This window comes from Aquarana catesbeiana, linkage group LG07 (genome assembly GCF_042186555.1).
Source record: "Aquarana catesbeiana isolate 2022-GZ linkage group LG07, ASM4218655v1, whole genome shotgun sequence".
NCBI classification, from domain to species: Eukaryota; Metazoa; Chordata; class Amphibia; order Anura; family Ranidae; genus Aquarana; species Aquarana catesbeiana.
In genome coordinates, this window is record NC_133330.1 from 303,347,412 (window position 1) to 303,370,579 (window position 23,168).

Genomic DNA, 23,168 nt, shown 5'->3' on the forward strand with positions numbered 1-23,168 from the left:
GTGTCTATTTTCCAAAATGGGGTCATTTGTGGGGGTTTTGTACTGCCCTGCCATTTTAGCACCTCAATAAATGAGATAGGAAGTCATAAACTAAAAGCTGTGTAAATTCCAGAAAATGTACCCTAGTTTGTAGACGCTATAACTTTTGCGCAAACCAATAAATGTACGCTTGTTGACATTTTTTTTTACCAAAGACATGTGGCTGAATACATTTTGGCCTAAATGTATGACTAAAATTGAGTTTATTGTATTTTTCTTATAACAAAAAGTAGAAAATACAATTTTTTTCAAAATTTTCTGTCTTTTTCCGTTTGTATCGCAAAAAATAAAAATCGCAGAGGCAATCAAATACCATCAAATGAAAGCTCTATTTGTGGGGAAAAAAGGACGCAAATTTCGTTTGGGTAGAACATTGCATGACCGCGCAATTACCAGTTAAAGCAGCGCAGTGCCAAATTGTAAAAAGTCCTCTGGTCTTTAAGCAGCCAAATGGTACAGGGCTTAAGTGGTTAAAGTAGCGTTTACTTAAAGTTGCTCATTTGTGTATTACCATCCCAACCATTGCAGTGCTTGTGTGCCAACCATACTATTCAGCAAACTACACCAACTATCACCAAACTACACTCTACCACCCAGTTGGGATACTAGGGTTGACTTGATTTACTAAAACTGAACAGTGCAAAATCTGGTGCAACTCTGCCTAGAAACCAATCATCTTAAAGGTTTTTTGTGTTAAAACTTAATTGAAAAAGCTGAAGTTAGAAGCTTATTGGCTACCATACACAGATGCACCAGATTTTATACTCTGCAGTTTTTGTAAATCAAAAACACTGTCTGTCTTTGCAAAACGTTCAGTCGAACATATACAACCTTACAAACTCTTTCCGTATATTTTATGTGCCACCTGCTATTGGTAGTAGAATGATATTGGTAGCTGAAAATAGTTTAGTAAGCACTACATTATAGAGAATACATAATAGAGAATACATAAACTTCAGTGCCTATGTCCATTGTCTGCTCTGCCAGCAAACAGAGAAATGACCTTTAGTAAAGTGCAATGATGTCATTGGGGAATATCTGGAAATCTTGTTTTACTAAAGCTAAAAAGCACATGGTTCTATGTGTAAGTAATTAGTGCAACTGAAAACCACTATGTACAGTCTTGTGAAGAATAATTGGGCTTATTCAGTAGAGAGTTCCCAATTCATAACTGCTAAGGGCAGCTAAGCTCAGTCCCTCTTATTGGTTTCTTGGGCTTGAGCAGTAGCTTCTTAAATTTAAAGTGGTAGTAAACTCTGTTACACCACTTATACCTACAGGTAAGCCTATAATAAGGCTTACCTGTAGGTACTGTGAATATCTCCTAAACTTGCAAACTTGCACTGTTTAGGAGATATTAAAAGTGCATGTAGCTGGTGACGTCAACGTCACTGGCACAAGCGCTCTGAATGCGTTCAGTTTACAGTGTTGGACCTATAGAGCCTATGCTTTAAGCGACGCCTCCCGCATGCTGGAGTGACGTGATTGCGCCCCAGGGCATTCATGTAGCCAGAGGCCACGGGGGAAGATGTCAGCCCTCTCAGTGGTGACAGTGCGGCGCTGGAGGGCTTTATTCTAAGCTAAGTTTCTCATAATGTGCTAGTATGCGATGCATACTAGCACATTATGTCATTGCCTTGCAGGGGTTATTTTTTAACCAACTGCACATTTAGGAGATATTTCCTGTACATATAGGTAAGCCCTATTATAGGCTTACCTACAGGTAAACATCATACATGGAAGTTTACTCCCACTATAAGGCTTAATGTTAAGAAAGCAAAAGAACCTTCAGATTGGTAGAATCCAATGAAAGCACTGGCCTGTTTAAAGTTTTATTACGAAGTTCCACTCAGCTTGTAAGTTTGGGTAGAGTTTTTTCTTAAAGTACGTATGTACTTTTATCCAAAGCTAAGCCACCCATCTAACCTACCAAGCCAATGTACACTAAACATGCAGCCCCCATTGTTGAATGTGACCACTGACCCTAGTGTGGGAAAATACACAAAACTCCACCTACCACGCCCGTAGGGAGATTTTGTTGAGATGGAAATCCAGGGGGGCCGCCCACCATCACCACCTGGAGGAATACCCTGAATGCTGTATTTCCTCTATATAAGATAACATATATTAACAGGAATTGTCAGAGTAAATTCGACAAGATATGATCCTCATGGATAGACTCCTGGGGATCCCTGCCATTGGAGGTATCTCCAACTAGCCCAGAAGCAGACTCCTAGCTCGACCCCTATGGGGCGGGGCGGATCACGAACCAGGAACCGTATGCGTATGCCCCCCCTCTTTTCCCCCTCCCCCCTTCCCTCCCCCCCTCCCCCTCCCCTCCTTCCCTTACCCCCCTTCCTCTCCCCCTGCTTCTCATTCCCACCCCCCACCCCTATTCTTCCCCTTGGGGAAACCCCTTTTATCGCAACTATTCCAAACTCACTGGTTTGGGTGAGGGAGTTCTCCTGGTAGAGGTCTACTAACCATAATTTCCAAACTCTGTTGAATACTTGACGGCTGTTGATAGTACATTTACCTGTGAATAATATTTTTGTAACCATATCAATACATTAATTCATGTACATTATGCTGTAAACTGACATGTGAACAATGACGTTGAATAAAGTTTATCTTTGTAAAAAAACATGCAGCCCCCCCTCCTTCCCCATGCGTAAAGCATGGCCTCCTCTATTGTGTACAGTCTGTCCAATGGAGATTTCTTCTGTGTACCTGTGTACCTCGTCCAATTTACAATCTGTTCAGGCCTATAGTGTCAGTGCTGAAGAAATTAATATTGAACAGACTTAAAAAAAAGATTAAACATACAGCTGTCCCTTAAGGACAAGGGAATCATACCAGTGCTAATTGGTTGAACATATTTGGATTATTATTGGTAGGTACTACTGAATTGTAAATGTATTGCCTTTGTATTTAGGGTCATCAAGGCCAAACAGGACCACCTGGACCAGCAGGGCCTAAAGGAGAGAAGGTAATGGTTCATATCCATGAGTATTGGTCACTGTATGCATTTATTTTTAGCGAACCATGTTTAAAGACTGATAGAGTAGCTTGTGAAGGGGTTCCCATGGAGGCAGTTTTATGCTATAGTAAAAACAGTTGCCAGTACTCACTGACACTTTACTGACTGGTGGATAAATATAACATACCTCTATGTCTTAGACACTGTAAATGATTTCCAAATTGAGCTTCACCACCTACAAATGATACAGTGATTTGGTTTTGGTGGAGGAGGAGAAGGGAGATGTTTGTGGATCAGACTGACAGGGGTTATAACCCTCCCTTGTAGAGCAGGCTTTAGGAGTCAACAGCAGGCAAGCAAGCAATGGACAGACCAACCAATTGTACTGTTTGTATTCTGCTCAACTTACAACCTCTTGGTGTGGATATAACATTTATTTGTTACAATGATGGATAGAAGAAAAATGTACACAATGTGTGCTGTTTCTAAGTTGCTTTCATTTGATATTTTTGGCAAAAAGGATTATTCATCACCTAATGTCATACGTGAAGTCGAACGTGCGTTCGTTTTGGCACAACTCCTTTAAATAATGACATTCAGTAGGATTGGGAACAAACTCCACTTACATTTCTCTATACTGTATGTTTCTTTTGCAGGGTTATCCTGGTGAAGACAGTACTGTAATTGGACCACAGGGACCCCCAGGTGAACCAGTAGGTTTTTCTCTAAAGCACTTTTGTATTAGGCAATATACTGAATGATTTTTTCAAGTTATACCTTGGAAAACTAAAGAGTAATGTTAGACAAATATGTACAGTAAACCCTGTTTTACCGAATTATGTGTTAATTTAAAGGGTGACTCCACTTTCATGGGGAAAAAAATAGCAAATAAAGAAAAAATAATATAGCATATACAATTGCGACACAAGTCATATTGTAATCGAATGTTATTAAAAATTACCTTTCCTTTTCAATCTGTAGCCACTGTAATTTTCTGAGAAAGCAATGCAATATGGCTACCTGGAGGTGTTCTGTACACAGAATGTGTACTGACCACTCCCCAGAAACATCATTTCCTTCTTGTGTGATTGGCTCACTGATTTTCACAGAAGTCTGCCTAAGATAGTCAGATTTCAGGCATCCCCTGCAACAAAAATGTAATTTTTGGTGAGACACTCCCAGTAGGAACAAGGGAAGCAGGCCCAGCAGATTTCCTCATTAGAGCCCTGCAGGTGCACACCTGATAGATAATTATGAAACCATTCCCATTAGACTCACTCATCACTGAGGCTCAGAGGAACATACAGGGATTACTTCAGAATAACAAAAGGTAGGAATCTGCAACAAAGGTTGTTATAATCCTTGCAGTGTACACAGATCACCCAGAGGGGGATGTTTTTTGCTCAACAAAAGGGGAGTTACTCTTTAAGAAAATCATTGCATGTATTTTTAAGCACAGCTAGTAGAAATGCCTAAATTGGTCTTGATATTTTGATATTAGCCTTCTGCAGTGCCCTGAACAGCAACATGCAGATTGGGAGAAGGGCAGCAGTCTGAACAAATCAGAATTGTATTTCTTTGCACATTGCTGTCACTCTTGCATAGTGATATTGCTCACAGGAGGGTTGGGAAAATCAGTGGCGGCTGGTGCTAAACTTTGAGGGGCTGGCAATCAAATCCCCCCAGGTCCGCCCGCACTCAGCCTCTCCATGGTGACAGTCCCCCACACTCACCCCTCCACAATGTTGGTCCCCCCGCCCCTGCACTCAGCCCCTCCATGGTGGTGGTCCCCCTGCACTCAGCCCCTCCATGGTGACACCCCCCCGCACTCAACCCTCCACTGCTTACTCGGCTTCTCCTCCCGGCCAACCCGATTCGCCTCATGTCCAGTTTGGCCGGGAGGAGAAACTGGAAGACAATAGCAAATATTAATTCGCTATTGTCACAAGTGGGTGGGTTCGGGGGCGCAGTGCTCTGCACCCTGAGCCCAACCTTTTTTCAAGCCAATTAGAGCCTCAGGCTCTAATTATGTGGCTTTAAAAAAAAAACGGAAACCTATGAGTCCGGCGCCCTGCAAGGGGCGGTGCCCCTGTGCCCCTAATGGCCTGGCCGCTTCTGGGAAAAAGGATAAAGACATCAATGTGCTAATCCTTCTTCATTGGCCAATCAGAATGCTGGAATACCTGTTAAAAAAAGGCGGCTGGGAGATTAGGGGTGACTTAAAGTGGAACGTAAAGCGGAACTAAACCCTCCTATCCTTTTCAGCCAAGGAGGCTGCCATCATACCCTCTGATCTGCAATTGCCAGAATTCCGCACATGTGATCCGTTATGACACCAGCCATTTGATGGTTTGATAGTTTGGTTGAGAACACAAGCAAATGTGACAGAATTCCTGGTATACCAGGTCTGTAACGGTTTTTTAAAACCGTTAAATGTTTAATTGATGAGTTTAGCTCTACTTTTTACAAGAAGTCACTCAGCAGATGGATGAGTGCCATTACCATGATTTCAGGAGTTAAAGGTGTTGAAATGAGCACATGGAGGATGCGTGAAGCTAGAGTAAGGCACACAGTATAATACATTTAGATTTTGACTTTTGCCTTGAGTTCTCCTTGCATCCCTCTTTCCCCTATGCTTTGATAATCTTGGAATCTCATGTGTAACAATATGATAAAACTTTAAACTATATGTCTGGACTTCCATATTGGACAATCTCAATTCTGTTTTGTTATCTGGAAGGGGGAAAAAAAATCTTGGTTGCTTAAAGTTACCAAATCACCATATCTAATAATGGCTATAATGGACATCCCAACTTTTTAAAATCCACACCCATATTTGATTGAAACTACACCCACCTTCTATAGCCCTAGGTAATAGAGGTTCGAAAATAAGACTAGATAAAAGATGGAAAAAACAAAAGACAAATATTGTGTCCTGTATAACAGTCCAATATCTAGTCCATATGTGCATAAACCTTTTAGATGTCTCAGATAGTTGAGCAAACAAAAATGCTGGAAATTTGACAGTTACTTCAGTTACTTCATACTTGTATGTAATTACCCAACAAGGCCAACCATACCGTTATGGTGAGAAGGGAATAAAGCAATCAAAAAGCCCTCCATCGGAATAAGTGCATAGTACAGTAAAGCCTTCTTAGTACAGAAAGTATTCACATGTCTTATTTCATCACATATCCCAAAAATAAAAGGATATTTCCTCATTTCAGGAAAGTGAGCAGATCCATGCAAACCATTTCTTTGTTAGCCATCAGTCAGATGCACATCAAGAACTGCTGGTGTATAGTGAATATATAGCCTAATATTGTGGAGTCATTTATTCCAAACTGCATACAGCTTTCCTGTTTTTTGGCCATTACCAGTGCAGTGCGTGGAAACCGTGGCCTCTATGGAGCAGGGTTTGGCACCCAACGAGACAGTATAACCATACAGAAAGGAATAAGCAATCAAAAAGCCCTCCTACTGAATCAGTGTGTAGCACAGTAAAGCCTTCTTACTGATTGCATCATGTATCCCAAAATTAAGAGGATTAAATCCTTTGTGAATGCCAAAATCCAGCCCTAATCATATGTGAAGCATTTTTTTTTTTTTATCTGAGCATAGGTACTAAATATTTTTTGTTTGTACCATTTATTGCATGCACACCACAAGACTTGAGTGTTTCTTTCCAAGAATTGGGCTTTCTTTGCATATGTATCATAGGGTGCTTACAGTTAAAGTGATTCTAAAGGCTCACTTTTTATTTTTTTTTTTAAATAAAAAAACATGTCATACTTACCTGCTCCATTCAATGGTTTTGCACAGCGCAGCCCCAATCCTACTCTTCTAGGGTCTCTTCTGGTGCTCCTGGCCCCTCCCCCCCCTGCCTAGTGCTCCCATAGCAAGCCACTTGCTATGGGGGCACTCATGCCTGCTTGCTCCCGAGCCAGCTCTGTGTGTCCATAAGACACACAGAGCGTGGGTTGGCCCCGCCTCTTCCCTGCTCCCTCTTCCCTCTTGGCTGTGATGGACAGCAGCAGAAGCCAATGGCTCCCACTTCTGTATGAGTGGGAGCCAGAGCTGAGAAAGCCTCTGCTCTTGTGCACATTATTTTATCATACAGGATTTATATAGCACCAACAGTTTGCACAGCCCTTTACAATATAAAGGGAGACAATACAGCAACAATACAATTCAGAACAAGAGGGTAAAGAGGGCCCTGCTCCGGCAAGCTTACAATCTACTAGGAAGGGGCTAGTGGAACAAAAAGGTAATAACTTTGAGGGATGATCTGAAATAGAAGATTTGTTTATTAGCTGAAGGCAGGATAGGCTTCACTGAATACATTTTTTATGTATTCAGGGATCGCATTAAAGTGGACAGAGTAGGAGATATTCAGACAGATTGGGGTAGTGAGTACCAGAGAATGGGAAAGGCTCTGGAGAAGTCCATGGGAGGAGGAGACATGGGAGCTAGAGAGCAGGAGGTCTTGAGAGGAGCGGAGAGAACGGCTCAGGGCGGAGTTGGCTTTGACTTTGTATGTTATTGTTAGTGTTTTGAATTTTCATCTCTGGATCGAGATCATACTCAGGTATGTACTTAGGGGGGACTGAGGGTGGCGCTGCTTGCAGAAGATTTTTTACCTTAATGCATACAATGCATTAAGGTAAAAAAAATCCATCTGCCTTTAACCACTTGCCGATCAGCCGCCGCAGTTACAATGCGGCAAGGCGGCTCTATTGTATGAATCGCGGTGCTGGTACGGCGCTTCATGTAATAGATACAGCGGGCGCACGCAGCACCAGAGCCGATGCGCGTGGCCGGCAGGCGCGATGTTCTGTCAGGGGAGTACAGTGTGAGTACAGTGTAATCGTCTGTTCCTAGTGATTAGGAACAGCAATCTCTCTGTACTCCCAGTTAGTTCACTACCCCCACAGTTAGAAACACCTCCCTAGGACACACTTAACCCTTTGATCGACCCCTAGTGTTAACCCCTTCCCTGCCAGTGTCATTTATACAGTAATCAATGCATTTTTATAGCTCTGATTCTGATCGCTGTTTCAATGTCACTGCTCCCGGAAAAGTGTCAAAAGTGTCCGACCTGTCTGCTGCAATGTCGAGGTCCTGCTAAAAAAATCGCTAATCACCGCCATTACTAGTAAAAAAAATATAATAATAATAAAAGTGCCATAAATCTATCCCCAATTTTTAGACGCTATAACTTTTGCGCAAACCAATCAATATAAGCTTATTGCGATTTTTTTTACACAAAAATATGTAGAAGAATATATTGGCCTAAACTGATGAAGACATTTTTTTTTTTTTACTTTTTTTTTTTATATATTTATTATAGCAAAAAGTAAAACATATAGTTTTTTTTTTTTTTCAAAATTGTCAGCCTTTTTTTGTTTATAGCGCAAAAAATAAAAACCGCAGAGGTGATCAAATACCACCAAAAGAAAGCTCTATTTGTGGCAAAAAAATGACATCAATTTTGTTTGGGTAAAACGTTGCACGACCACGCCGTATCGCAAAAAATGGCCTGGTCATTAAGGGGGAAAATCCTTCCGGGGCTGAAGTGGTTAAAACCACTTTAATCCTGATCTTAGTTTTTTAATACTTTAATAGGTGTCCTGCTCTGTCATAGATTAGTGTAAACTGCACAATGCAGAGATGCCTTGGCATGGTGTGTAGCTTTCTATAAATGTAGGTATTTTTCTTTTATTAGAAATAGATTAGACAGATCCTTATGCTGGCTCGTGGGGCCGAGTGCCAGGGAATTTTGTTTGAAATTGTGCATTTATTGAATTATCCCTCCCACTGTGCGCCATTCTAGTTTTATATTGATTGAGGAGCTGTCTTTTTTTTTTTTTTTTTTTTCGCAGCACCTGAAGTATTCCAGACTGCTCTGTATGTGCCTGTTGGCTGCTATTCATTTTACTTTGTCACTTTAGATGAACCCTGCTCAACAAAGTCTATATTAATATAAACAATATTTTTTTTTACCTAAGCGACTTTTTCTTATATATAATACCAATGAATGTGTGCTTTAATACCCACAAAATTAAAATGTATATCTTATCTTATTCAACACAGGGCCCTACTGGAGAGCGCGGTGACCGGGGAGAGTCTGGAGATGAAGGCTATAAGGTACGAAGACATGTTCAGAGATTCGTTTTTTTTTTCCACATCCTCTATGATAGCTGTGGAAACAATATCTTTATTGCGTATTGAAAACTTGTCTTATATGTCTTACTAATCTGTTTTTACTGCTATGCAATGCTTTTTTCAGCACCTACAGCTGTGTGTACCTATAGCGTGCATACACTTCAAGGAGGCTATTGTGCAACCATCTAATGCAGGGATTTTTTAACGTATTAATCAGAGGACCCAATTAGGAAAATCGTTACCGTACGGGAACCCAGGATAAGAATTATTAGCAAAATGTTCAAAAAGCTATACAAAGACAAATAACAATGGCCATATAACACATTGCAAGCACTCTTCACCATTTTCTATAAGCTTTAGTAAAGAAAAAATACGTACAGTCTTCCTTATTTTTTATTTTTTACATTTTTGGTGACTTTTTGCCTCACAATGGTTTATTTTCTGTGGTGAATAAACTGCATTATTTGTAGACTACATTTTAGGTAGTATACAATTTGAATCACAGATAAATAAAGTGTGCTATACTGTATCACTTGCCACCAATTTTGTGCTTGGACAAACTAGGCTGCATTTACTACACCACTGTGTGGGGACCCATCACAACACAGCAAATTTGAGTCTCGACCCATACTTTAGGAAACAATGATCTAAGGCAGGGATCGATAAACTTTCTAAACAAAGGAGCAGTTTACTGTCCTTTAGAGCTGCACGATTCTGACTAAAATGAGAATCACAATTTTTTTCGCTTAGAATAAAGATCACAACATCATCTTTCTCATTATGCAAAAAAATTGGGCTAACTTTACTGTTTAGTTTTTTTTTTTAATTCATTGAAGTGTATTTTTTCCCAAAAATTGCATTTGAAAGACTGCTGCGCAAATACAGTGTGACATAAAATATTTCAACAATCACCATTTTATTCTCTAGGGTCTCTGCTAAAAAAATATATATAATGTTTGGGGGTTCCAAGTAAGTTTCTAGCAAAAAATACTGATTTTTAACTTTGTAAGAAACAAGTGTCAGAAAAAGTGTCTTTAAGTGGTTAAACTTCCAGATCGAAATTCATTCCTTTGATCCAAGAAGGAAAAGTTACAATGTTTTTAGTTATCTACCAGTGCCCACAATGTTGTGAAAAACTTGACAGGCTGCCCATTTTTTTTTCTTTTGACAGCTGAGTGAGCAGAGAACTCTCTACATTTGTTACATGAATGAATTGGGAAATTCTGCATAAAGATTGTGAGGGGGGGTTGAATTGAGATCGAGATTTTTTACCGATTATTCGTGCAGCTCTACTGTCCTTCAGACTTTAGGGGGGCTGGACTAGGGCCAGTGGGAGTAGAAGATGTCCTGGCACCCAGTAGGCGTAAACAATACCCTATCTTTGGTGTCAGTGGAAGGACTAGTGCCCCATCGTTAGGGTCAGGGGGAGGAATAGTGCCCCATCATTAGTGTCATTGGGAGGAATTCTGCCCCATTGTTGGTGTCATTGGAGGAATGGTGCCTTTCCCTTGGTGTCAGTGGGAGGAATAGTTCCCAGTTGTTGATGTCAGTGGGAGGAATAGTGCCCCATCGTTGGTATCAGTGGAAGGAATTTTGCCCCATTGTTGGTGTCAATGGAATGAATTGTGCCCCATCATTGGTGTCAGTGAGAGGAAAAGTGCCCCATAGTTGGTGTCAGTGACAGGAATTATGCCCCATTCCTGGTGTTACTGGAAAAATAGTGGCCCATCGTTGGTATTAGTGGATGGAATTGTGCCCCATCATTGGTGTCAATGGAAGGAATTGTGCCCTATCGTTAGTGTCAGTGGGAGGAACAGTACCCCATTAATGGTGTCAGTGGATGGAATAGTGCCTGAAAAGCAGGATAAAGGAAAGCAAAGGGCCGCATTTGGCCCCTGGGCCACAGTTTGGAGACCAATGATACAAGGGAAGGAAGAGGGGGACTATTGTATGTATGAATTCAGGAACCTAGAGCTGCCTGCTATACCTTCATCGGCCTGCCAATTTTTCCTGCCCTGGCCAAAGCTTAGGCTTTACTGGCCAGCAGATTACAGCATGAAAGATTGGAATTTTGCATGCCTTTTAGAAATATTGTGCTGATATCAAGATTTAAGTTGGCCATACACTGATACAAATTTGGTCAGGTCAGCAGGGAACAGACAAATTGTGATCAGTGTATGGCAGTCCCCATTGTCAAAGTGACATGCTGCAAAAATAATGTCTCTAATCAGTGGCTGCAGCAGTGAGTCCCACTGTAAATGTACTTATTTAGCTTTACTGATAGCAGTGTTTAATGAAAAAAGTTCAGTTAGGTGATAGAGTTGCTTTAAAGTAATTTTAAAGTGACTTTAACATATGAAATTCACACATGCTTGCTGTATTATAATTCCATATTTGTGGAACATAAATTTACCAAAGGAGTTGAGAATCTTCATTAAAATAATTGTGTAAATATTCACTTCAACTATCCAATCGTTTGAAAAGCATATTCCTGCTCACTTTCAATACCTAATCATGTGCAGGTGCTTTCTACATGATTGGTTAATTGAAGTGAATTTTCACAACTTTTTTTTTAGAGAAGATTCTCATCTCATTTAGTAAATAAGCCATTAAGCCTCGGTTCACACCAGAGGCGGCACAACTTGCAGGTCGCCTCACCGAGGCGACCTGCACACGACTGCCCGGGCGACTTGCAAAACGACTTCTGTATAGAAGTCTATGCAAGTCGCCCCAAGTCACCCCCAAAGTCGTACAGGAACCTTTTTCTAAGTCGGAGCGACTTGCGTCGCTCCGATTAGAACGGTTCCATTGTACTGAACGGAACGCTACTTGTCAGGCGACCTAGGTCGCCTGACAAGTCATCCTAGTGTGAACCGAGCCTTAGAGAATGTATTTCTTCTAATCAGGTAGACCTCTCTGGTAGATGTGGACAGCAAGAATGACACAACCATAGCCCAGTACTGCTAAACAGGCAGCACAGCCTGCATATCCAAAGAGCAATTATGATGGCCCTCATGGGTATACAATGTATACCTGGAAACTTCACATAGAAAGAAGGGGTTTAAAATATGAATACAGACTGATACGAGTCAACAATTATGTGATATATACAGTATTTAAAAAAAAAATTAAAATGGAAAAAAAAGTGTGATTGGATTCTATAGCTCAGGTCCTGACCCAAGCTCAGTCCACCACTGCCCAGCTAAAAAAGTCACTCTTAAATATTGTACACTATTGCCAAAACAGTGATTTAGAAATGTTTTTCCTTTTTTAATGATGATGCAGCATCTTTTACTAAGTTATGTGAAAAAAATAACAGAATGGTTAAATGTGGTCTTATCTTAGGGTATTGTTGGTGTTGTTGGACCGAGAGGAGCAATTGGTCAGCAAGGCGCACCGGTAAGTATATCCATTGGGTATTTTAGATGCCCAAATGCTATGTAATCACAGTATAAATTTTGCTATTTTGGTAACAACAGCCATTTTTTTCTGCACAGTGTAGGGATTTCGCATCAGAGCTGACTTTGTATTGTCTGTTGGGATTATTGGTACCTGCTGAAGAAAAAGCTGCAGTTCTTCCTCAGTACATGCCATTCTATGACATGTTCTTAGGCAGGCCATGGATTATGAAACATTCTTTTCATCCACCACGGGTGGAAGAAAAGAAAATAGCTTGATTCCCCCATCAGCACAAGTCAGTGTTGGTGAGGGAATCCCTACCGCAGCGCTATTGTGTTCTGCCGACTGGGACCCTTCCCTGCTGGTAGAACACAATGAATAGTGTTGCTGGCTATAGCTGATGGCACTATTCATTCTGGAAAAACCTGAGAAGCTGGTTATACACAAGTCGATAAATAGATCAACTTGTGTACAACCAAGGTGCCCATACATGTATCGAAATTCGTCCAGTCCTTGCTGAACCGACTGAATTTCAATCTATGCATGGCTGACTTTAGTCACATGGCTTGCAGTGAAGTTGGGCAGCTGTCAGGTTCCCAAGAACCAGTATGCAAGCTATATAAGCACCCAGACCTGTCTTTATGTTAGATTCCTGTACAAAGACATAGAGGAACCGGTGGCTGAGGGAGTTCCAGCAGTGTGAGTTGTCAGTTAGGCACTGGAAGCTTGTTGAGAGTACAGAGTGATGACCCCATCAGTGTTTGAAATCTGCTTACGAGTAAAACTGTTGTGTTTTTAAAATGTGTATTTAGGTAAGGTTTGGATTACTATGTAAAATTAATATCTCTGATGAACTTCTGGCTTGTGTGCAGCCTCCACCTGGAGTTGGACTCTTCTGATCTATGCTAAGGTCCTAGTATGAGTCCAGCTTTCCCGAGGGGCAGGGTATCTTGTAGCTGTTTAATAGGGCACAGATTCCAAGCGCTTCATATATTGTTTTATATTATAGACTTTTTAGCATAGTCCCTGTGTGATTTTTCACTTTATACATTGTCATTGAACGATGTTATCAATGAGGACGTTTAATACAGGGCTATAACAAAAATCAATAAAAGTAACAGTTGTTATGAAAAAAAAAAAAAAGTGTGTCTGTTCAAAAAAGATGCAGTACATTTCTGCATTACATGCACATTGTTTTATCCCTTCAGAGGCCCTGCAAGTACAGACAGTTACCCATAGATTCCTTAGAAATGCAGTCAACTTCTAAAGCCCCGTACACACGATCGGACTTTCCGACGGGAAATGTTGCATGTCAGGTTGTTGTCGGTAAATCCGACCGTGTGTACGCTCCATCGCACAATTGTTGTCGGACTTTTAGCCAACAACTGTTGGCTAGCAGGTTTTCAAATTTTCCGCCAACAAATGTGTGTTGTCGGTTTTTCCGAGCATGTGTACACAAGTCCGTCGGACAATATCCAAAGTACAAACACATGCTCGGAAGCAAGGACGAGCCAGAAGCGGTCGGTCTTGTAAACTAGAGTTTGTAATGGAGAATTAACATTCGTGACGTGGCAAATTTTGAAATCTCTAAATGCAGCGCACAATTCTCTTCTTCTTTTAATGGGATAATAATGATGTTGTTTTGCTGGTGAAACTGATGGAGTTATTGCAAACAATTTTTCAAAGGCTTTTTCTTTCTAGTGATATCAAGAATAATATTATTATGCTTTTTTTTATTTTTTTATTTGTGCAAGTTACCACAACACCATTATCCCGTAGTTTTTAAGATCAAAGATACAACTATGTTGGTGTCCCTTGTTAATTTTACATTGTATTTTTTTAAATGTAACTGCCTACTACCAAACTGTCATTTGAAGTAGAAAACATAGCCAAGTATTATTCTACACAATTTTTTTTATTGTGCATAAAAAAAATAAAATTAGACATTCTATCTGCCAATAGAACTTAACCAAAAAGTACATTCTATGCATCCAAAAATATCGAAAATATACCAAATCAAATCATTATTCAACCAACAAAAATAATGTCAAAGCAATAACTCCAAGGCCAATAATAAAGAACACGTTATCTCCTCCGATTTCGCAACATGTCTGGTTGACGAACGGCCGTACAGAATCAAACTGAAAAGTACAAACTGAAAAGTGCGAACTGAAAATCGCGAATCAAAACTCACCAAACTTCTACTAACATGAAATTAGCAGAAGGAGCCCAAAGGGTGGCGCTAAAGAGCTGAAAAACCATGTAGTACGTCTAGTACGTCATTGTGTGACCGTGTGTATGCAAGACAAGTTTGGGCCAATTCCCTTCGGACAAATTTCCACGGTTTTGTTGGCCAACAATCCGATCGTGTGTACGAGGCATAAGTCCTGTTTTGGACTGATAACACACAGCATTTTGTGGACTGATGGGTGTCAATGCTGCCCCGTTGTCTTTTGTTAAACTACTCAAAGGCTCCCCTATTCTATTCTTTACAAAGTAGATACTATTTGTTCTGTAGTCCAAGATACACACTAGGAGGGCTAACTAGATTCCCTGAGATAACACTGAAGGTTTGTACAGGACACAGGACAGCTCTGAGGCCTGGTTCACACCTATGCATTTTTTTAGCTTTTTTTTTTTAGTTTTGCAGAAACACTCTACAGTCCATTTATCATGGTTTCCTATGGATCATGTTCACATCTGTGCATTTTATCTAAAGGGCCAAGGACTTTTTTTCTGGTTTTTGATTCCATAGACTTCAATAGATCAAAATTGTGTATTGAAAAACGCAAAATGCACCTGGAATATGCAAACTGCATAGGTGTGAATTAGGCCTAAGGCTCGATTCACACCTATGCATGTTGCTTTTGAGCGTTTTTGGAGGTTTTTTTTTCATGCTTGCCGCGTTTTTGAGCCGCGTTTTTGCCGCGTTTTTGCCGCGATTTTGCCGCGATTTTGCCGCGATTTGCGTTTTGCGTTTTTTTTTTTTTCATTTTTTTTTACAGTCTTACAAAAAAATTACAAAAAAAAAAAAAAAAATAAAAAAAAAAAAATAAAACGGCAAAAACGCACCAAAAACGCATCAAAAACGCATCAAAAACGCTGCAAAAAAGGTGCACTTGCGTTTTTGATGCTTGTCCATTGAAAACCATTACATGCAAAACGCTGCATTTTGCATGAGAAAAAGTCCCCGACCCTTTCCAAAAACGCGGAGATACAAAAAAGCATTGATGTGAACATGTTCCATAGGAACCCATGTTAAAAAATTCCCGTGCATTTCTGCAAAATGCAAAATGCATCAAAAAACGCGCTAGTGTGAATGGGGCCTTAATGACTGACAGGAAGCAAACAAGAAAATAACAATAAGAGAAGTTCATTGTTAGGGTTTACATCCTGCACAGTTTATGAGTGGATAGTCATTGCTGTATGTACTGTATGCACTGTGATTTTTATTCTTTTAAGTTTTTCATCTTAACAAACTACCTATTCCAAATCTCTTTAACTGTGTGTAATCTTGGAATGTTTCTTATAGGGCGAACCAGGTGTGACTGGTGAACAGGGGCAAAAAGGAGAGCGAGGACCAATAGTAAGTACAGATGTTACTTTCCACCTTTAATATTAATATTAAGGTTTGCATCCATCATGTTGATGCGGAAAGGAAGAAAATTGCATATCAAACCTGCACACGTAATGGTTAGATGGTTGAGGCACAAAAATGATTTATTACCATTTTCTTCATATGCAAAGTAGAGGACGTGAAACCGAATTTATGGGTCATCGCCTTGTCTGTCTGACCCATAGACAAAACTTTCCATACTTTACAATTCTTTCCTATTACTTAAGCTTAAAACCCAAACCTGCAAGATGATTGTCTACGCTGTACATGTACAGTATCTCACAAAAGTGAGTACACCCCTCACATTTTTGTAAATATTTTATTACCGGTATATCTTTTCATGTGACAACACTGAAGAAATTACACTTTACTACAATGTAAAGTAGTGAGTGTACAGCTTGTACAACAGTGTAAATTTGCTGTCCCCTCAAAATAACTCAACACACAGCCATTAATGTCTAAAAAGCTGGCAACAAAAGTGAGTACACCCCTATCCAAATTTCCGAAATATCCAAATTGGGCCCAAAGTGTCAATATTTTGTGTGGCCACCACTATTTTCCAGCACTGCCTTAACCCTCTTGGGCATGGAGTTCACCAGAGCTTTACAGGTTGCCACCGAAGTCCTCTTCCACTCCTCCATGACAACATCACGGAGCTGGTGGATGTTAGAGATCTTGCGCTCCTCCACCTTCCGTTTGAGGATGTCCCACAGATGCTCAATAGGGTTTAGGTCTGGAGACATGCTTGGCCAGTACATCACCTTTATCCTCAGATTCTTTAGCAAAGCAAGGCAGTGGTCATCTTGGAGGTGTGTTTGGGGTGGTTATCATGTTGGAATACTGCCCTGCAGCCCAGACTCCAAAGGGAGGGGATCATACTCTGCTTCAGTATGTCACAGTACATGTTGGCATTCATGGTTCCCTCAATAAACTGTAGCTCCCCAGTGCCGGCAGCACTCAAGCAACCCCACTCCATGACACTCCCACCACCATGCTTGACTGTAGGCAAGACACACTTGTTTTTATACCCCTCACCTGGTTGCCGCCACACACACTTGGTACTATATGAACCAAATAAGTTTATCTTGGTCTCATCAGATCACAGGACATGGTTCCAGTAATCCATGTCCTTAGTCTACTTGTCTTCTGCAAACTGTTTGCGGGCTTTCTTGTACATCATCTTTAGAAGAGGCTTCCTTCTGGGTCGACAGCCATGCAGACCAATTTGATGCAGTGTGCGGCGTATGGTCTGAGCACTGACAGGCTGACCCCCCACCCCTTCAACCTTCTTTTTTTCAGATCTTCAGAGAGTTCTTTGCCATGAGGTGCCATGTTGTGCCATGTTGAACTTCCAATGACCAGTATGAGAGAGTGAGAGCGATAACACCAAATTTAACACACCTGCTCCCCATTCACACCTGTTATACAAGCTGTACACTCACTACTTTACATTGGCTAAATACAGTATATGGAATACACTGTACCAAGAACTTAGCTAAATATAAATTATGCATTCAGCACACATTGCAAATATCAGATGTTCTGCAATCAAGAGTGTACTCCACCAGACATTGTCATTCAGCCCCATACTTTTTTAAGTATGATTAACCATGTAATGCCCACACTCTGTATATATGTATCCATGAGTGATAGAGTTTCTGCTCCCTGAACAATGACTGAGCTGTCAAAGACCGTTCTCAGTTCTAATGATCAGGAGTCGGTGGGTCCTGCTCCCAGACGTATGACTACACATGGTCACATAATCAACCTATCCTTGCCACTCCTCAGGCATTCAGACCCGTCTTAATGGGACACCGAGGCTATACAGAAGGGAGTGAAGATGTAGGTCTAGGGAAAATAAAAAAAAACATGTTCAGTACATCTCTCCAAATATTTATTTTTACCCATGGTTAAAAATGCTGCAGTTACAGAAAAATACCAATTGCTCTGCCAGAAATCCAGTAAACTTCTTGTATAAGCAGACAACCCTGTACCTTTGGTGTACTGAAATCTCAAGCAGTGTTGCTAGCCATGCCCAGATCGCCTCTGTGGACTACAGAGCACCTTACCCCTGTATTATCGAGATAAGGAGAGGGGGTGTTCTGTAGTCTAACACACTTCTTTTCCTAGGAAGACAAAGATACTACTCCTTAGATGCAGTACAGTGAGTGAATGCTGTCACCTTAGGACAGGTAGTGTGTTACTGGCAGGATCACACAGTAAAAATAAAAGGCAAAAAGTCTGAAAAAAAAGAAAACAAATGCAGCCACCACATCCGGACATACATGGATTGAAATTCAGTTCTACCAATCTACTTCTGTACAACCACCCTGATGGATATTCCACGCTCGGTCAGCGCTGCAGGCTATAGCCTGCAACGCTGATCAGTGTATTCTGACAGTGGGTACATCTCCCCACTGTCAGAATACAGTAGCTCAACAGGAGGATGGATTCCTTCATCCCCAAGTCAGGGGGATGGAGGAACCAAGTTGGCTTTTTTCGTTCAACCTACTGGTTGAACAAAAAAAAAGACTGCTTAAAGAGGAAGTAAACCCTGATAGGTTTACTTCCTCTTTGTTTCCCTGCAAAGGTAAAACATAATGGGCTACTATGCATCGCATAGTAGCCCATTATGTGTCACTTACCTGACACAGGAGCCTGCAATGTCACCGCTGTCCCCTCTTCCACGAAGCGTCCATCTTCCTTCCTGGTATCGCTGCTCCAGCGCTGTGACTGGCCGGAGCAGCGATGACGTCACTCCAGCGCATGCGCACGGGAGCCGTCAGTGACGGCATGATCGCCTTCACTAATGGCATGCTCAGTGTGCCTGCGCCATTCGCGCCGTAGACATCGGTGCCCGTTTTCAGGAAATTATCTCCTTAACCGTGTAGGTTAAGGAGATATTTCTTGCACCTACAGGTAAGCCTTAATCTAGGCTTACCTGTAGGTTAAAGTGGTCTGTAAGAATTTACAACCACTTTAAGGGCTAGTAAGCTGCGGTATGTTACATTTTTGTTCTTAGGTTTAGATAAGCTTTTAGTGTGACTCAGTGCAGTGCGTTTTTTAGCCCATTCATTTGACTAGGCTGAAATTGCACTGGATCACAGCAAAAGTAGTGAATGCACTACTTTTCGAAAAAAGCACTGCACCATGCCATCCGGTGCAGGCAGACACATAACATTTGTGATCTGCATTTGGGGGTTTCAATAGGATTTTGTTGACACCTTCAGCAGATCGCACCCCCGATTCTGATGTGAACAAACCTTAAAGGAGAGATGAAGCAGATTCTTGTCTCTTCATTTTCATCTTTGATCTTTCTGAAGGTTTTTTCTGTCATCATGAAGAATAACTTTCCAAACGTCCTCCTGTAACTATCACATCAAATTATTATCATACTATTATTGAAATAGAGCCACAAACCCTACTGTGAAAATCGGATCTAATGACACCTCTGCATATTTGGACATATGACATGCATTATAGTTTTCAGGAATTCCTACATGCTGGGATAGTACACTTTATCATTTTGGATATTGTGAAATACCGCCTGGATGTTTTTTGACAAAACGTAGTAAACGTGCATATGATGATCATCTATAAATATTGGGAATTGATCAAGAAAAATCTTTAACTGGCTTTATCTTACCCACTTTCTTTCTCATCTACCCCCCCCCCCCCTTTTTTTTTTTTTTTTATAATTTGTTACTCTTTTACTTGTTTAATACCTTCTGTATGGCATACCTTATGTTCTTAACAATATGTTGTATACACATGTTATGTTATGTTCAGAAAAGACAATAAGTCATTTTTAAATAGAATTGCAATTTTTAGATACTGTAAATCCCAGCTGGCATCTAACCCTTCGGAGACCTTCTCCCTGATTAGAACTATATTCTCCTACAAAAATGGGTTCTTACCTATATCCGACCTCTACCAACTCTGGATAGAGTGGAATTCAGATCACAAAACATGAATCTGATGATTAAGTCTTACTAATATACTATTGTAGTTTTGATACATGTTGTGTATCCAAATCCAATGTTACTTTGTTATTTTTCTTTTCTTTTTTTTTAATGTTTACTATGTATTACGTGGAGCATGAGCTCCTAAACATCTGCGTATGCTATATTCTTTGTTGTTACTTTCAAAATTTTAAATAGTAATAAAAATACCAAGAATAGATATTGTGAAATATTACCTAAGATCTTGTGATAATAAACAAAAATGACTACATGGAGACTTTTGTAAAGTCGAAGATGCCTTCCTTATTGCATGTTCACTTTAAAGTTAGATCTTTATACAAATGTTAATGTATAGTAATGTTAACCGTCTTGCTGGAATGGATGTAAGTAATGGAAAGACTAATATACCTTTCCCGATGAAAACACTGAGTCTCCTTTGTATACTGGTCTTGTGACTAAAAGCCTAGCAATATGGCCATGTGATCTCTTCTAATAGTAAAATAAGCCAATCAAAACGTTTTCTTTTTTTTATTACTGACTTTATTTAATAGCAGCAACAATTCACGCAGTTCTTTGCACTCTGTACATTCATATCAGTCCCTGACCCCAAAGAGCTTAAAAGCTAGGCTATAGTCATAGTATAGCTAAGTCCCTATCTTGCATGCACATATACTAGGGCCATTTTACCTACCAGCATGTCTTAGAAGTGTAGCACTCTCCTAGGTAGGTGCTAGAATAGTTAGGTAAGTGTTTGTTTTTAACCCCTTCAGATCCGCGCTATAGCCGAATGACGGCTACAGCTTGGATCAGCTTTGCCGGGAGGCCGTCAATAGACGTCCTCCCCTTTGCACGCTCGCCATGCCCCCCTGAAGGGCGCGCACGGCGTGCGATGTGATCACCCGAGTCAATGAGACATGGGTGATCACAGATCGGAGTAAGGGGTTGATCCCGGCCATTACCACGTGATCAGCTGTCGACCATTGACAGCTGATCACGTGATGTAAACAGAAGATCGGTAATCTTTTTTTTTTTTTTTTCTCACGCTGACAGCGTGAGGAGAAAAAAAAGCTGATCACCTGCTTCAGTGCAAGGGACATCCATCTCGAAGAGGAAGAGGTGAAGCCGCCTCATATGTGCCCACCAGTACCGCCTGCCAGTGCCACCTGCCAGTGCCACAAATCAGTGCCCACAGTGCCACAAATCAGTGCCCACCAGTACATAAGTGCCAGCAATCAGTGCCACCTATCAATGCCCATGAATGCCACCTATCAGTGCCCACCAGTGGTGCTAATCAGTGCCTCATCAGTGCCACCTAGCAGTGCTGCCTATCAGTGTCACCTACTAGTGCCGTTCAGTGCCCATCACTGTCACCCATCAGTGCCCATCACTGCCACCCGTCAGTGCCAGCTATCAGTGCCACCTATTAGTACACTTCAGTGCCACCTATCAATGCCCTTCAGTGCCACCCAACAGTGCCACCTTTCAGTGCCCACGAATGCCACCTATCAATGCCCACCACTGCCACCTCATCAGTGCCCACCAGTGCTGCCTATTAGTGCCCATCAGTGCCGCCTTATCAGTGCCCATCAATGCAGCCCATCGGTGCCCATCAGTGCAGCCTATCAGTGCCCATCAGTGTAGCCTCATCAGCATACATCAATGAAGGAGAAAAATTACCTGTTTGCAAAATTTTATTAACAAAATATAAAATGGTTTTGTTTTTTTGTTTTTTAAGAAAATTCGGTATTTTTTAATTTTTTTAACAAAAAATAAAAAACTCAGAGGTGATCAAATACCACCAAAAGAAAGCTCTATTTGTGGGAGAAAATGATAAAAATTTAATTTGGGTACATTGTTGTATGACCACGCAATTGTCATTCAAAGTGCGCCCTGCTGCTCTTTTCGTGTAAGTGAGTTGCGCTTTCCCATAGAGTTTTATGAGGTCCTGTGGTTTTAGTGCAGTTTCATAAAGCACACCAAAACTCCTGCATGCTGCATCTTTGGTGTGCTTTCTGAAACCCCACCAAAACCCCAGGAGCTCATGGAAGTCTATAAGAAAATGTAGCTAGTCTGCACAAAACTTGTGGGTTAGCTGTGCTTTGTCCAAAACACAGTGGGACTGCACTGGGGCAATGTGAGGCCTCCTGTATTCTTCACTCATCCCTGCAAGACAGTTAACACAGAATAGTGCAACGCAATATAATAGATCAATGTCAAATCCTCTACCGGAGAAAATAAAGTTCATATACTGAACCACTGATGAAGTCCCGCCCAGCATGTAACGCGTATGGGGGTGGAGCTACACATGACGTCACCTGCGGCTATCTTCTGCTTTGTGTTGTGCTAACCGAGTGCTTGATATTTGCACTTATGTTAAGTGCCGGACTTGTAAGTGTTTTACTTATTTTACAATAAAGATTAGCAGAGAACACTATATTTTTCTATCTATTTTATATATCAATACCACCACGGAGGAACTGCCACTTCAGACTTATATTGGCCGCAAAAAGAATAGACCCCCATAGAGGAATGCTTGATTTGACCACCCTATTGATTCAGGGGTCATATCTATGAGGTGAGCGGCAATAAGTGTCTCTGGTGGAGGTGATACACGGATTCTGACACCTGCATGTTTGTTTGGATACACAGCTCTACACCATCTGGGTCCTACATTTTTTAGCATATGAACTTAATTTTCTCCGTGTTGAGGATTTGGCATTGATCTATTATATTGCACTGCACTATTCTATTGAACAATTTGATTTGAGGCATTGTGGACACACTGAGACAGTCACACTGAGACAGTTTACAGGCCTTTTAGCGCTAGAAATAGCACCTGTAAAGCGCCTGAAACCTGCCTCCCATGCCGCCTAAATATAAAAGCCTGAGTGCTTTCACACTGGGGTGGGACGCTTGCGGGACATTAGAAAAAGTCCTGCAAGCAGCATCTTTGGGGCCGTTTGGGAGCGCTGTATAAAGCGCTCCCAAAACACCCCTGCCCATTGCA

The 23,168-nt window shown here is 41.1% G+C and overlaps 1 protein-coding gene across 1 annotated transcript in view; it reads left to right on the top strand.

Moving 5' to 3' along the window:
* COL24A1 (collagen type XXIV alpha 1 chain) overlaps positions 1–23,168 on the top strand; it is a 418,688-nt gene that overhangs the window by 344,371 nt on the left and 51,149 nt on the right. Inside the window, exons 41-45 of the mRNA XM_073593602.1 lie at positions 2,975–3,028; positions 3,676–3,732; positions 9,113–9,166; positions 12,530–12,583; positions 16,116–16,169. Of these exons, the coding sequence (XP_073449703.1) occupies positions 2,975–3,028; positions 3,676–3,732; positions 9,113–9,166; positions 12,530–12,583; positions 16,116–16,169 (273 nt within the window). The remainder of the gene's footprint in view (positions 1–2,974; positions 3,029–3,675; positions 3,733–9,112; positions 9,167–12,529; positions 12,584–16,115; positions 16,170–23,168) is intronic.